Source organism: Solea solea, chromosome 6 (assembly GCF_958295425.1).
Source record: "Solea solea chromosome 6, fSolSol10.1, whole genome shotgun sequence".
In the NCBI taxonomy this organism is placed as follows: domain Eukaryota; kingdom Metazoa; phylum Chordata; class Actinopteri; order Pleuronectiformes; family Soleidae; genus Solea; species Solea solea.
Genome location: NC_081139.1, coordinates 11286495 through 11300790, shown reverse-complemented (window position 1 = coordinate 11300790; position 14296 = coordinate 11286495). Strand labels below are relative to the sequence as shown.

At 37.7% G+C, this 14296-nt stretch overlaps 1 protein-coding gene across 1 annotated transcript; it reads right to left on the bottom strand.

The window, feature by feature from the left end:
* Positions 1–3727: 3727 nt before the first annotated feature.
* LOC131461402 (immunoglobulin-like and fibronectin type III domain-containing protein 1) lies at positions 3728–13310 on the bottom strand. Its single transcript, XM_058632648.1, has 24 exons — positions 13123–13310; positions 11306–11371; positions 11038–11160; positions 10808–10941; positions 10593–10692; positions 10448–10489; positions 10316–10361; positions 10050–10233; positions 9795–9908; positions 9483–9645; positions 9090–9362; positions 8165–8977; positions 7937–8061; positions 7712–7853; positions 7345–7638; positions 6942–7238; positions 6664–6843; positions 6383–6511; positions 5993–6301; positions 5824–5909; positions 5514–5706; positions 4986–5282; positions 4225–4551; positions 3728–4127 (listed from the first exon to the last, which is right to left on the bottom strand). Exons 2-24 carry the CDS (start codon positions 11355–11357, stop codon positions 4123–4125), a joined length of 4428 nt encoding a protein of 1475 aa, XP_058488631.1. The 5' UTR covers positions 11358–11371; positions 13123–13310; the 3' UTR covers positions 3728–4122.
* Between the last annotated feature and the right edge of the window lie 986 nt (positions 13311–14296).

Below are 14296 nucleotides of genomic sequence, written 5' to 3'. Positions count from 1 at the left end.
TTGTTTTTAGCATTAATCACAACCTCTAGCAAAGGGGAGGAGGGGAAAGCCAAGGTTGGCCACAACCTTCACTCTGAGATGACCATAACCATAGCTTCAGAATGAATAGACGAAGACCCCCTGTTGTCTACTATGTGAAAAGTTTTAAGTTAGAATTGCCCTGAACCTTTCACATTTAAAACTTTTAAAGATTACCTTATCTTTCCAAATTTGTGAAGATGGCCTGTTAGTGACTGTTATTATAAAGCTGAAAGCAATTACAAGAAAAACAAAACATTACGTAAAAGTTAAAATGTAAAAAATAAATGAAAAGTCCAACACCCATACAATAGCAGACTGTCTCTCAGAATTACCGTCTTTCACACCTTAAACTCAAGCATGTCCAGTTGTCTACAGCTTACTACAGAAGAGTACTAAGACCTGGGTGTCTGAGAACCGTCACAGATATTGTATGTAAAAGTTGTGGATGCACTAATGACTTATTCATGACATAAAATACAGTGCATATTGATCATTTCGGACCTATGTTGCAGAGCAAATGTGTTGGTGTTAGCCCAGGTTCTTTCAAGAATTATAATCTCATAAATTATCCTTTGGCCATGGACTTGTCTTTGTGTATGAGGTCTTTTAATGTTAGAATATTTTTTAACATGAAACACCAGATGGTTTAACCATCTGGGAAGGCTTCATTGGAAACTACAAAATGGCAGGCACCGTTGAAAAGTAGCAGGCAATTGATGAACCATCTGTCTGTCACTATCTATCAAGATCAGGATCCGAATCAAATCTTTTCATTGGAAAATGCTTTATGTGCTGGTCTTCTCTCTTCTTTCAAGTGACAAATATTCTCCAGTTGTGCTGTATGTGATGCTATAACCTCATTAAGACCACCAGACTGGCTGCTTCTTGCCGTCATCACACCAAGACCATAGATGCCAGAAACTCCTCCCTCTGTGATTTCTCCAAACGTTAACAATTTGGCCATAGTGAACAGCTTGCATCATTGCAGTCCACTAAAGTAGTTAGAGAATGAATACCCCGTTGAAATCAGTTGTTTTATTTTCATTCTGTCTTAACTAGTGTTTTTATTAGCTGCAGATTTATTCATCAAGGTGAAATCTCCTCAAAAGTAATCCTTTTTCTTACTGTTTCTTTCTTGTAACCGTTTCTTTTACTGTTTTACCTGTGTTTGTCCTGCTATTCCATGTCAACATACATTTAATAAGAGTTAAACTCATTGTACACACTGGACAGGTCACCTGGCCATCGCAGGGTCAACATAGTGTCACACCTATGATCAATTTAGAGTATCCAATTGATCCACGTGCACATGGGGAGAACATGCAAACTTCACATAGAAAGGCCCTCGGTCAGCTGCTTGCTGTGAGGCAACAATGGTAGCCACTTCACCACCACGTGTACCCTTGATAGACATAACAACAACAAAGCTGGTGGTGCCTTGGGACGTTTGCAGTTTAGTTATGTTTATTAGCATTTGAAACAACTCTCTCTTATTTCAGGCCGGTGGCCATCTGGCAATATAGGTGATACTCTTATAAATAAACTCTATTCAAATTCAAAGCTATACGTATACTGCATGTTTGGTGATGCTTTAACCATATTATCAAGCATAAATGCCATTGTTTATTTGATACTAATTTAAATGTAAAATGCTTCAGCAGTCGACTTATATCTGTTGTGACTCGAGGCATTTTTACACTGTGATAGCCTCACTCTTGGTTTTTAAACTGTGGATAGAGCCAGGAAAACTACATATGCAGCCCTTTCCTCAGTAATTATCTTTGGAAAAAGGATACATATTTGTTGAAATTGAATGATGGTATACAGAAGCACAGTGTTTCCCACATAATTAATTTAGGCTTACAGTACATTGGTACAGAGAATGCCATCATCTTACTGCTTACACACATCTGGTGATGTCACACAGCAGTAACAGGATACTATTCTTTGACTTCCTATTACTTACAATGCAGCTCTGTGATGTAGGTGGACTTGGGCCTAGCAGTCTGAACATATTCTATTCTATTCTATTCTATTCTATTCTATTCTATTCTATAATGCACCATATCATCAGCAACCAACATTAACACATATAGTCATAGCTGCTTCAGAATTGTGTTATATTAACCCCTATTAATAAATGAAATGTATTATTGAAACACTCTTACAGTATATGTTGGGTATAATTTAAAATCCTCATGGGGTCTGTATTACTGGCACTTGAACCACAACCCAGCTATTGGTCTTTCTAAAAACAGAGCTATGCTCAGTTTGAGCATGATTTTGTGTGTGCGTGCGTGAGGATATTTCAAGCAGAGTAATAAAAGTGGCTGTGAGGCAACTATGCCTGTTCTCAGGCATGTGAAGCTGATATGAGAGGCTTGATATTCCTGAAGGCATTTATTGCAAGGGGTCACAAAAGTCAGATGTCTTGGATTCTACAATGCAAAACAATGACAAAACAAGCTTAGATTACACAACCCAATGTGACATGCACTCCAGTAGCCATATCTGTGACATTGGAAGGCTTAATTCTCTGTATAAATTGTAATGCAGCATGTTGCATTATTCCAATTAAGAATGCACTACTTTGACAAATCAAAGAAAACCTCTTCTATTATACATCTAACAGTGACCTATTGATGTCACTACAAGGCATCGCTAAATACCATTGGAATGTGGTTAGTGGCTTTAAATGCCAAAGCTTAGTACAGCAAACTCCTAATAAACACCTTTCAATAATAACAGGATGTCATGTGGCTACTGTACCCTCGTGTCTCATGACCATACACTGCAAGGTTGCACTTAGTCATGCACATGCACACTTAATAATTTATGACTTTCCATATTAGTCTCAAGCAGCGAATATTTGCAGTAAAATAAAAAATAGTTGGCAAAGTGGGAGCAGGGCTTGTAAAGTCACAAAATGGAAAGGCACAATAAATACCTCACATTAAGCAACAGCAGAACTAAGAAGCAAAAGTTTAAATTTACAAAAAGTTATCTTGGCCTATATAAAGATTCTTCTACTTGATATTCTTAGGTCTGACATGAAATTATACTGTCTTTGGTTTTATAGAATGATTAATGGTTGGTTTATGATTGACTGAAATCTTGCACCACAATAGTCAACAGGGACACAGATTACTGATTCCACACTGCATAACAAACAACAAAACAACAGTGCTGACTCAGTAGTTGATTTATTTTAAAGCACCAAATTACTGTATGATGGATGGACCAAAATACATCATAAAAATGACTACACAAGCAACAAGTAAAACAAAAAAATGAACTGCATCTCATTACACCTTTACAGAACTGAATCCCCCGACTGTCCAAACATGGATCATTGTTGCTGAGTGCAAAAAACAGAGCACTCTGGTCCTTTGTGTGCAGTTATGCCTTTTTTAATGTTTAGTCTTCAGGCAGCTACTGAGCCATTAAACCAGCGGCCTCAAACTCGATCCCCCCACGTTTATTTCAAGCAGCCCACCGCTTAATATCAAGTTATAATGAAAAGTTCAATTCAGTTCAGTTCAAGTTTATTTGTACAGCACCAAATCACAACAAACATTATCTGAAGGCACTTGTACATAGTCAGGCAAAAATCTTTACAATATTATAGAGAGCAGACAAACCCAACAATTCACACAATGAGCGAGAACTAGGCATCAGTGGAGATAACAAAAACAACTCCCCCGGTTAGGGTGAAAGGAAAAATGGGGGTCAGAGGAGAGGTGGGGGAGAGAAAGGACAAGAGGAAGGTGAGGTAGATATAGAAGACAGAGACCAGGAGCAGATCTAACACAGTTGTATCAAGTTATCAGTTTAGACAGTTCTGAATCAGTTATGACATGTTTATAGTGCTACAATGTCATTTACACAAGCAGCAGCAGATTGTTGACATAAAATGATACTGATATGAACTTTAATTATAGCATAATACCAATAATAATAATATCAGAAACTGCAACCTCAGCCTTCTTTGTAAACACAGTGTGTGTGGCTCAGGTGCATCTGCCAGTGAGGTGAACAGGAGCGAGGGAGTGAGAGACGGAGAGCAACCAGCAGTCTGTGCACTCACAGACAGTCTTCATCTTACTCTGCAAGGGGAGGAGAAATGGAAGGAAATTGTTATTGCATATAAAGCCGGAAACACAGAATGTGACTTATAGCAGGATCATGTGTCGTAGTTTTTACCTTTAACGATGAGTTTAGTTGAACACTCCACTCTGCCCAGATGATTATCTGCTATGACTGTGTAATCCCCGCTGTCCTTTGGTCCAACTTTGAGTATTACCATGGAGCAGACCCCACATGTATTGGTGATGTAGTAGTTAGTATTGGTGTTGAGGCTAATGTTATTTCTGCACCAAGTAACATGGGGTTTGGGGTTTCCTGTCACTGCACAACTCATGTAGCACTCATAGCTCTCTGGAGTGTTGTATGTTTTCAGTGGAACGGAGAATGATGGAGGCATCTCAAACTGGAGGCCCTTAGAGGCAGGAACATTAATGGAGAATGGTTCTGGAATGAGAAAAAAAGATGGGATGTTGAAAAGATATAATACGTGTAAGTGACATAAAAGTGACACTTATTTTATATTATCTTCTTTAATACTATAGTTCATTTAATGAATAATAGGGATACGTTTCTGATTGTTCTAAAAATATCTCTCCTCATTTATTAAACATCTTGAGCTTCCCAATTATTTAGATATTTAGTTTTGAGTGCCCAGTGTAACATCTACACCTTTTTAGTTTTATCTGACCAACCATACCTAAATACATTCAGTACAAAACGTTATCAAACAGAGAAAACCAAAACTTCATATTCATCATCTATATTTGGCGGTTTGCTTTCAAAATAGTTAAATTATTAATTTGATCTGAATATTGCTTCAATTTAACTTTATTATAATTCTCCCCTGCACAACTATAAAACGTTGTTATTCAACCTGCCTTTTGTTCTCTTTACTTCCCAGTTTGGTGAATCAGAGGATTTGGAAATCCCCATGTCATTTTTGGCATAGACTCTGAACTTGTACTGCCTTCCCGGCATGATGTTGATGGCAGTGAACTTGTTGTTGAAGAGATGGTCTGCCACAGTTTGCCATACACGCTTTACGGAATCACGCCTGGTGATCGTGTAGTGGAGCCTGTCATCTTTCTTCTCATCTGGAGATGGAATCCAGGAGACTGTCACTGTTCCTGACACATTTTCCTCCAGCTCTACAGGGCCCGCAGGCTTGGGGTCATCTAGGAAACAGGTAGGAATCAATGTTTACTTCATTATATGCACAGTACATAGGTGAATGCCAGCAGACACAAAGTTATTCTTTTTACATGTTTCCAATTCATTGCTAAACTCCAAAATAAACTCAACTGTCATTATTATTATTATTATTAATAAAACAACAGTTAAAAACCAGGAGCACATACAAATATTCATTGAGATACATTCATAATGCAATTCAAAGTTCAGTCTACCTGTGAATCTCATCTCCACACTGGAGGTGTCTTGACCAACAAGGTTCTTTACAATGATAGTGTAGATCCCCGTGTCATGACGTTCTGACGAGGGAATCATTAACTGTGATGATGTGTCTGTGTTGCTAACTGTCACATACTTGGGTAGAGGCATGCTGTCCTTGAGCCATGTAACTACTGGTATTGGAGAGGCCTGTCGACAACAGGAGAAACACAGCCAAGATGTGATTTTTTACTTTTTCACTCATTAACAGCTTAACATAAACATAATACAGCAACACATTTGGCATATTTATGTGTCATACTGCACCTTAAAGTTAAAGTTGATTCGAGCAGTGTTCCCAGCTCTCATTACCACAAAGTTCTTCATTTTTTTGTCAGTGAACTGAGGTCTCACTGTAACAATGTTGGAACAGGTTTAGAATAAATAATTCAAGGAGAAAATGTGATTTAATGAAGGTAAAATTGTATCAATTTACCTGGAGGAGGCATTGCAATGATGTAGTTGTCCAGCTCTTTAGGCTCACCATCTCCACCCTCATTGGTGGCTACAACTCTTACCCAATACATAGCCATAGACTTCAGACCCATAATAGTATAGGAGGTCATTATGAAACTGCTGGAGTTACAGCGACCCCATTCTGGGTCTTCTGCTGCTCTGAGCTCAACAAAGTATCCTTTAGCTTCATCTTGGACCCCTTCCTCTTCAGTAGGTTTGGTCCAGCCCAGTGATAAGGTGGTGTATGTTGAGTCTGTCACCTTTAAGTCAATAACTTTACCTGGGGGCTCTGAAAGATATATAAGGTTTTGTTATCAGGAACTCAGCAAAGAAGTTTGATTACGGTGGCTGATTTTGGCCTGTTTCTTACTCTTTGGATCTCTTGCAAATACAAATTCAGTGGGTGCACATGGCTCCCCAGCACCAGAGATGTTGATGGCAGATACACGAAACTCATACTCGATGCCTTCCACAACATCCTTTACTGCATACTTTTTTTCTGTTGGCATGTAAAACATAGTTTTATAATTTTAAAAATTCAATTCTGTGATTAAAGACACAAAGCATTTACATTTGAAGTTGTGCCTCAAATTCAAATACAGAGCATGTAATCATATGAGAGGCAGTAATTGTAAAATGTCTCCACTTCACCTTTAATGGGCTCATCAGGTGGGTTGACAAGGCCCCATAGATTACTGCCATTTTTCCGTTTCTCCACATTATATCCTAAAATGTTAGTTCCTCCGGTGTTAGCAGGTGCAGACCAAGCAAGGTTGATGCAGTCTTTGAAGGCACTAACAATATTGGGGGTAGAAGGAGGTCCAGGATAAGCTAAACAAATAGTGAAATAAAAGAAAAAGATTACAGTTTAAAATAAAACAGCCTTTTTAATAACACATACAGTATTTGGGACATGTAAAATGTCTTACCCTTTGTCCCTGCCTGAATGTCGTCGGTCTCCATCATCCCACTGGTACCTTGGTCGGTTTCAGCCCAGATGTGGTAGCAGTACTTTCTACCATGATCCACATCAGTATCCCTATATTTAGGCTCTGGGCCAATCTTGCCTAGTTTCTTCCAGCTGTTTCGGCCAATCTGCTGACGTTCTAGGATGTAGTCAGTGATAGGGGAACCTCCATTGTCTTTCGGAGGCCTCCATTTGAAATCGATGCAAGATGATGAACTTTCAATTATGTCCACAGGGCCTAGCGGGGTTGTTGGTTTATCTGTTGTGACATAAAAGAATAACTGGGTCTGTCAGTGACTTATACTTATGTATTAAACTTGACAAAATTCAAAGCATGTTCTTGAAATGCGAGAAAGCTGACTGACCTAAAACAACAAGATGGGTAATGGCCTCAATTGTTCCACATTCATTTTTAATCTTAACCTTAATTTCGCCTGAGATTTTGCGTTGGCACTTGGTGAGCAGCAGGCGGGTATGTGAGGACGATTTTTCAATTTTGACATGGGTGTCCTCCAACAGCTCGTCGCCTTCATTGTACCACTGGATTTTCATTGGTTCCCGGCCAACAAAGGATACCTTAAAAACTGCTTCTTTCCCAGTTTTGATTACAACAGGTTTTTTGTACTCGGCAAGTTCATCAGTGTCAATTCTTGGAGGATCTAGGAAAAAAAAAAAGTCTCTTTCTCAATTATTTTCATATGGGGTGCCTCAAATTGATTCTGATTACAGTACCTTCCACATTTAGCACAGCTTCTGTTTTACGCCCATCAGCCTCACATCTGTACTTCCCAGCATCATCTTCCTTGCAATTTTTAATTATTAGTTTGCGATAAGTCCCATCTTTAACAATGCAGATGTCATCTGTATTTGTCATCTGCAATGCACACACATGTAAGCACTTAGATTAAAAGCACAGAAGACTGGAAAAAAATGTCTACAAACCCTTAAATCTCTTACCTCTATTTCATCTTTGTACCAGACTCCATCACATTCCTCACTGCTCAGTCTGCAGACCAGCTCTGCATCAGTACCAATGATGGCAGTTACATCTGAAAGTCCACTGGTGAAGAAAACGCCGGGGTCTAAAGGAAATAAAGTGTTTACGCTTAACTTGGAACATAACTAAATAAGAAATTAGAGCATAGCAGTATTTGAATTCAATTACTGTGTTCTGATGCCTCTTACCAATGACTGTATCAGGAATAAGTGGGCCTGTGCGTACTCTTTTTCTTTTCTCTTCAACGGGCTCTTCTACTTCAGAATCAGCAACTTGAGCAGGTGCCTCTTTCTTCTTCTTCTTCTTTTGTTTTGGTTTTGATGTGGTAGATTCTGATTCTGCTTTCTCCACATCCTCTCCCTCTTTCCCCTCTCCCTCTTCCTCTTCCTCTCCCTCTTCTTCTTCTTCTTCTTCTTCTTCTTCTTCTTCTTCTTCTTCTTCTTCTTCTTCTTCTTCTTCTTCTTCTTCTACTTCTTCTTCTTCTTCTTCATCATCTTCTTCATCATCTTCTACATCATCTCCATCTTCCACTTTGCCCTCTGCAGTGACTGCTTGTGTTTTATCTGCATCTTCTCCATCTTCAGTCTTTGCCGCCAACTTCTCCTTCACTTTTTTCTTTTCCTTTCCTTTTTCACTTGTCTTTGCCTTTGCCTTAGCACTGGCTTTAGCTTCGACTTTAGCTACGGCTTTAGCTTCAGCTTGTGATTTAGCTTTGACTTTAGCTTCAGCTTGGGATTCAGCTTTGACTTTAGCTTCAGATAAAGCTTCTGCTTTGGCTTCAGCTACAGCCTCTGCTTTAGCTTCAGCCGCTGCCTTCTCAGCAGCAGCCGCTGCAGCTTCTGCTTCTGCCTTTGCTTTTGCTTTTTCAATCAAGACATCCTTCTCTTTCTGTACCTTTGCATTTTGTTCCTGAGCGATTGCCAGAAGATCGGCATTACCACCACCTGCCCGGGTTGTTTTACGAGCCTTCTTCTTTCTTTGTGTGTTTGGATCATTGTCAACTAATTCAAAAATACACAATATCAGAACAGTTGTAAAACATACAAGACATTTTTAGAAGTTGATAAACAAATGACAAAGGATTTGAAACGATGTTTGATACATGAACAATACCTTCCACTATAAGCCAGGCACTGCAGGATGAAAGTCCAGCCATGGCTGCATAAATTCCTTTATCCAATGGCAGGCAATCCTTGACTACTAATGTGTGAATCAGCATGTCTTCTGACACAAGGATGTCGTATTTGTCCCCCTGCTCCAGTGGCATATTTTTTCCCTTCCAAGATATCTTTTTCAGTGGTTGTGAGACGACACACTCAAACACGGCGTCCTCTCTTTCTTCTGCTTTCACATCCTCAATCTTTACTAAGAATTCTACAGGGGGAACTTGAGAAAAAACAAAGTACATCTTAACTTGAGATCTGGTATTTCCCACCACAATAGAGCTCAGGTTACATATGGCCAATATTAATTTTGTTGATCACTACTTGCGATTCTTTGTCTTACGTTTTAAATCAGTTGAGAAGATCTTTACTCCGTCAACCTCCACTTGGTATAATCCAGCATCCTCTGGGTCAATACCATTGATACTAAACATGAACTTCTTTCCCACTTGCTTCAGGCAGTGTTTTACCTCCAAATCAGCATCAAAAGGAACCATAACTCCATCCTGTTCAAACATATGTCATACCAGTGACTGCGTTATTCAGCAGATATGATTATATGTGCTATAATTGTATTGTGCTTACTTTTTATGACAGTATACAATTGTGAGTGCCACCATCCTACTTTTAAAATGTTTACACCTGAACTTCTTACCTTGAATAAATAGATTTTGCTTGTAGGGTCTTTGAGTGACATTTCAAGTTCAAACTCTGCACCACCAAAGGGGTTTAGTTCAATGGGCTTTAAGTTGGAAAGTCTTTCGACGACCTTTTGTCATTTGAACCAGGAGAAAAATATTAGAATTTTAGAGTCTTCATTTCTTGCATTAAGTCACATTACTTTTTTTTTATATATATATATACATGTTTGATATTTGAATGCTGTGTAGGTGCTTGAGACATGCTGTACCTTTTCCTGCTCTTGCTCCCTTTCTGTCTTCTTCTCATTAAGTTTTTTCAGCATCCAGCGAAAATCAGTAATACGATACTGGGCACATATCTTCTCATATTCTGTCTTGTCTGCACTCATCAACAGTTCCCAAAACTTCTCATCCAACTCTGGTTTAGTGTCTTCCTTTGGTTCAGTTTCAATCCTTCAGAAACAGAAGTATAATAATTATCTTATGGTAAGAGTTTGTATGAGACTAGCCCATTTTCTTTGACAGCAATACTTACACAGTTTTTAAGTTCTTTTTGAAATCTTCCGGTAGCTCTCGGATAGCTATAACACAACACATGACATTGTCGGTTATTTTAATCCAGGGCTTGATTGACAGTGCTTCATTACATATTTATTGTAGTGTCTACCTGTTCTGGATTGATTCAATGCTTGGTTCTTTTTGAAGCCAACTAATAAAGGAAAAAAAAAGAGAAACCCCCCCACAATTAAACTTATTAATTTGTTTGTTTTTTAATATGTCATAGAATAAAAGTAAGGGTTAACGTAACTTACCTTCAATAACGTTAAGAACAGCAGTTACAATTGCTTTTCCATATTCATTTTCTGCGAAACACTTGTACGTGTCAGCTTGATCCCCAGATACATCTGGCATCTATTGTCAATGCATCATGATTACTTTTTTTCTTTGCAAAACCAGTTCAATTGATTGAAATCAGATTTGTTTACTCTTTTTTAAACATTCTTTGACACATTGTCAATGTCCTCACCTGTAGCTGGTGTTCACCAGAACTTTTATCATAGAGGACTTGGTACCTTTCATTAATCACGCCATTATTTCTCACCCAGGTCACATTTGGTGCTGGCTTGCCAATAACTACTGCTCTGAAGATGGCAGTTTTACCTACGAAAAGGACAACACAAATGCTATTTTGTTAACATAAATATTACATTTTAAATTACATTAATTTGTCCCTGTAAATTTGGGGTGATACTTTACCTTCTTGAATTGTCAGAGCAATTGGTTTCCGGGTGAAATCTGGTGTGGTTGTGTCTGCCGGCAGTTCCTCCACGTATTGTGTGATCATAACTCCAGGCACCTGTGACCTCTTTTTTATTCTCACTGTTGGCGAATGTGACAAATTATATTATTTACACACTGATAAAGAACTTGAAGAACCATTTCATTGATAATAATTACTGCATGAATTAGTTTTTAAATAAAGACAAGAACTCTTCATGACAGTTTAAACTCTTTAGTTACTTACCCTGCCCTGGAGCCGTTGGCTCATCCTCCTTAGCTTTACGTATTTTAAACATGTTGAACAGCTTCTCTGTTAAAGCAAAAGGATATTACAAAGCACCTTTAAAACACTTAAGACAGCACTGTTAAGTTTACATACACCTTAACATGTTTTAAGAAGTTGTTGGATTCAATAAGCTCCCATATTACATTTAATGGATTTCAAGGTCGTCTGTAGCTGACAAAAGCTCTTGACCACTGTTAAAAGCGATATAAACTCCCATCTGTCTACTGAACAGGTAATCTGTTCCAGATGGTCTGTAACTGCACTGGTTATCACTTCTCATTTTAAATTCTGGATTACCAGTCACAGCGAGACACAATTTATTCATTTTGCAATATACACCTGTCATAAAAACAAGATTTTTAATTTTTTTTTTAAAAACTAGAAATGTTATTATTTATTTGGCAAATAACAAAGTGAATTCACCTTTTTTTTCTACCCAAATTATGAGCCGGCTCACTGGGTTTCTCCAAGCATAACATTCAACCACTAAAACAAGGTACTTTAAACTTTAATTTGACATCTGAATCAAGAAATAATAAAAATAATAATGTGCTTTACTATTTTATTCAGTTTTTTTGTGAAACAGTAAATTTGAAAATTCATGGATAACAATAATACTTATTTTTCAGCATTAAAAATATAATTTCAGTTAAAAAAAACTAACTATTAACCATTACAGAAACATACAAAAAATATTTTGATAATTACCAATGCTGTTAATTTAGTGCAGCTGTGGCAAAAACCTGTGACAAAAACCTTACATTGGTGGTGGGATAAATTAGTTAAGCACTGTATATTCCAGGCAAATGACACAACTCTGTAATTCTAGATGTCCTATACATTTAAGAATTCCTCAGATTACAAATAGTTGACATTCCTAAAACACTGGCCTAATTTTTCAGGCAGCAGGACACATACTTTATAAGACTGTCTATCATGTGTCAATAGATGCATGCGAGTATATCAGTCATCATCATATTTATGTTCTGGGTTTGTTCTTTTTTTTGCTGACTTTTCTTTAAAAAAAAAAAAAAAGATTGTGATACATTTTTGTGTAATCTTTTTTTTTCTATAGCTGTCTCATTTAAGTCAACGTTGTGAATTGTAGGAAAGGTTATTTTTGATGAAATATGAAAAACCTTTCCATTAAGACGAAAATAGAACTTACCAATTTGTACTACAAAGATATATAAATATATTAAAAGCAATTAGGGTAATATTAGACTGATATGCATCTGCATGTTTAATAATTAAATATACTGTATTGTGCACTGCTGTGTAGACATTTTTGTCCTATGGAAAAAATAATGACGACAACAGTGTTAATCATGAACTGATTTATGACTTAATTGCCCATGGCCATGGCTTAAATATTTTTGTGTGATTAAAGGCTAAGACATAACCTCAAAGTTTAGCAAAAATATTGTTTTAGAACTTGGTAGATTTAAATTCAAGCACTGGTTGTCCTGTTCTGTCACTGCTGCCTTAAAGCTACATACATTTTACAATTTACATTTTCCCTCTTAATGATTTATCCTCTTAAAAAAGGTCGAACATTGACAAAAGTAAAGTTCACCATTAAGGAGTCCTACACAGAATCTGCCAGGTGTTAATTAGCAATCGGCACAAAATGTTGTGACTCAATTAGCTCTAAAAATCATGAAGTTAATAAACATGCAGACTGCTGTCAGAAATAAAAGAATACATATTGGTGAAATGTCCAGCTGTATGTTAATAATGATGAATATTACTCCGTACTGATTATGTGTACTTACTATGTCATCAAGTAATCTGCTCTTCTCTGCTGCCTGTTGCCAGCCACGTTCCAGCTGATTCTTGAGTATGGTCTCTCAGTTTTGAGAGGCAATAAAAGCCTTTCAGGGACACTCGAAGCAGCCTAACCCACTTTTTCACTGGGGGCTCCCTGGGATAGGTTTACTGACATGCACTTTTGCCCTAAAGTGCTATAGGTTTGAAAAAGAGACACCAGCTGTAATGCGGTGCTCAAGGTTTCTAATCCCTCCCTCCCTCCCACCCTCAAAACTGGAATTTAAGCTTTAGTGCTTTAGCAAGGTGCTTTTGGCTGCTCTTAATGAAAAGGGAAGTGTCAAGGGAAGTGACAGAATGGACATGCACTGAGCTTCCTCACCATTAGCTTAATTGCACATGCAGGCTGCCTGCTCTTCATGCCGGCATTTAAGAGGTAAGTTTTGATGTAATTTAAATTGTTGTGAGGTCTTCATATATTTTTGGAGGCTATGTGTGTGTGTGTGTGCATGTATGTTGTATGAATGAACAGGGATTTTTGGATGCTGAATCCTTATTCCAAAATATTTGCATGACTCTTCCCATTTACACTAGTACTATTTGTAATAGAATGAAAGTTGGCATGTGTTTTAGCATCATAATGACCACTTCTCTTTGACACTGAGAAGTGTCATCCTACACTGGTCTGTCATGTTTTTGGCCGGGGTGCAACTGTTGAAACTCTCTTCTCCAGTAATGCTAAACTGGGACTAAAAATGCTTAGAGAGGTAATATAAGACGTTTGAACATAAATTACGCACATGAAACTTAATGGAGGTGAACAAGTGTCAGGAATTCTAAAACCTGCTGCTCGGGCTGTTCCAGTATCAGTTTTCCATTTTGAGTAATAAAACAATCTATCAATAGAAAGTTTGAATAATTATGCAAATTAGTCAGTTTCAACATGTAAGTCATTTATTGACTTTTGTAGCCCATCTAAGCACTTTGGATGATATTGTAAAATAGGGCAGACGCTAATTCATGACTACTAGTGGTGTGCAGGTATAGACGTTGATGTCTCTACATGAAGATAGTCAGTAATCATAGATGACCCAAAGGGATTATGATTTACATAATGATGCTAAGTGCTTGTTTTTTCTCCAAAGTGAAGTGCAGAACAAAGATTCCACAAAATCACAAAAG

What these genes read in the sequence shown, in the direction of transcription:
- LOC131461402 (XM_058632648.1), bottom strand. Translation starts at nt 11,357, where the DNA reads ATGTTTAAAATACGTAAAGCTAAGGAGGATGAGCCAACGGCTCCAGGG. An exon ending in GGGAGCAAGAGCAGGAAAAG is followed by an intron (nt 9,909 to 10,049) that starts GTACAGCATGTC and finishes AAATGACAAAAG; the next exon opens with GTCGTCGAAAGACTTTCCAA. An exon ending in TGTGGAGATGAGATTCACAG is followed by an intron (nt 5,283 to 5,513) that starts GTAGACTGAACT and finishes CCTGTTTCCTAG; the next exon opens with ATGACCCCAAGCCTGCGGGC.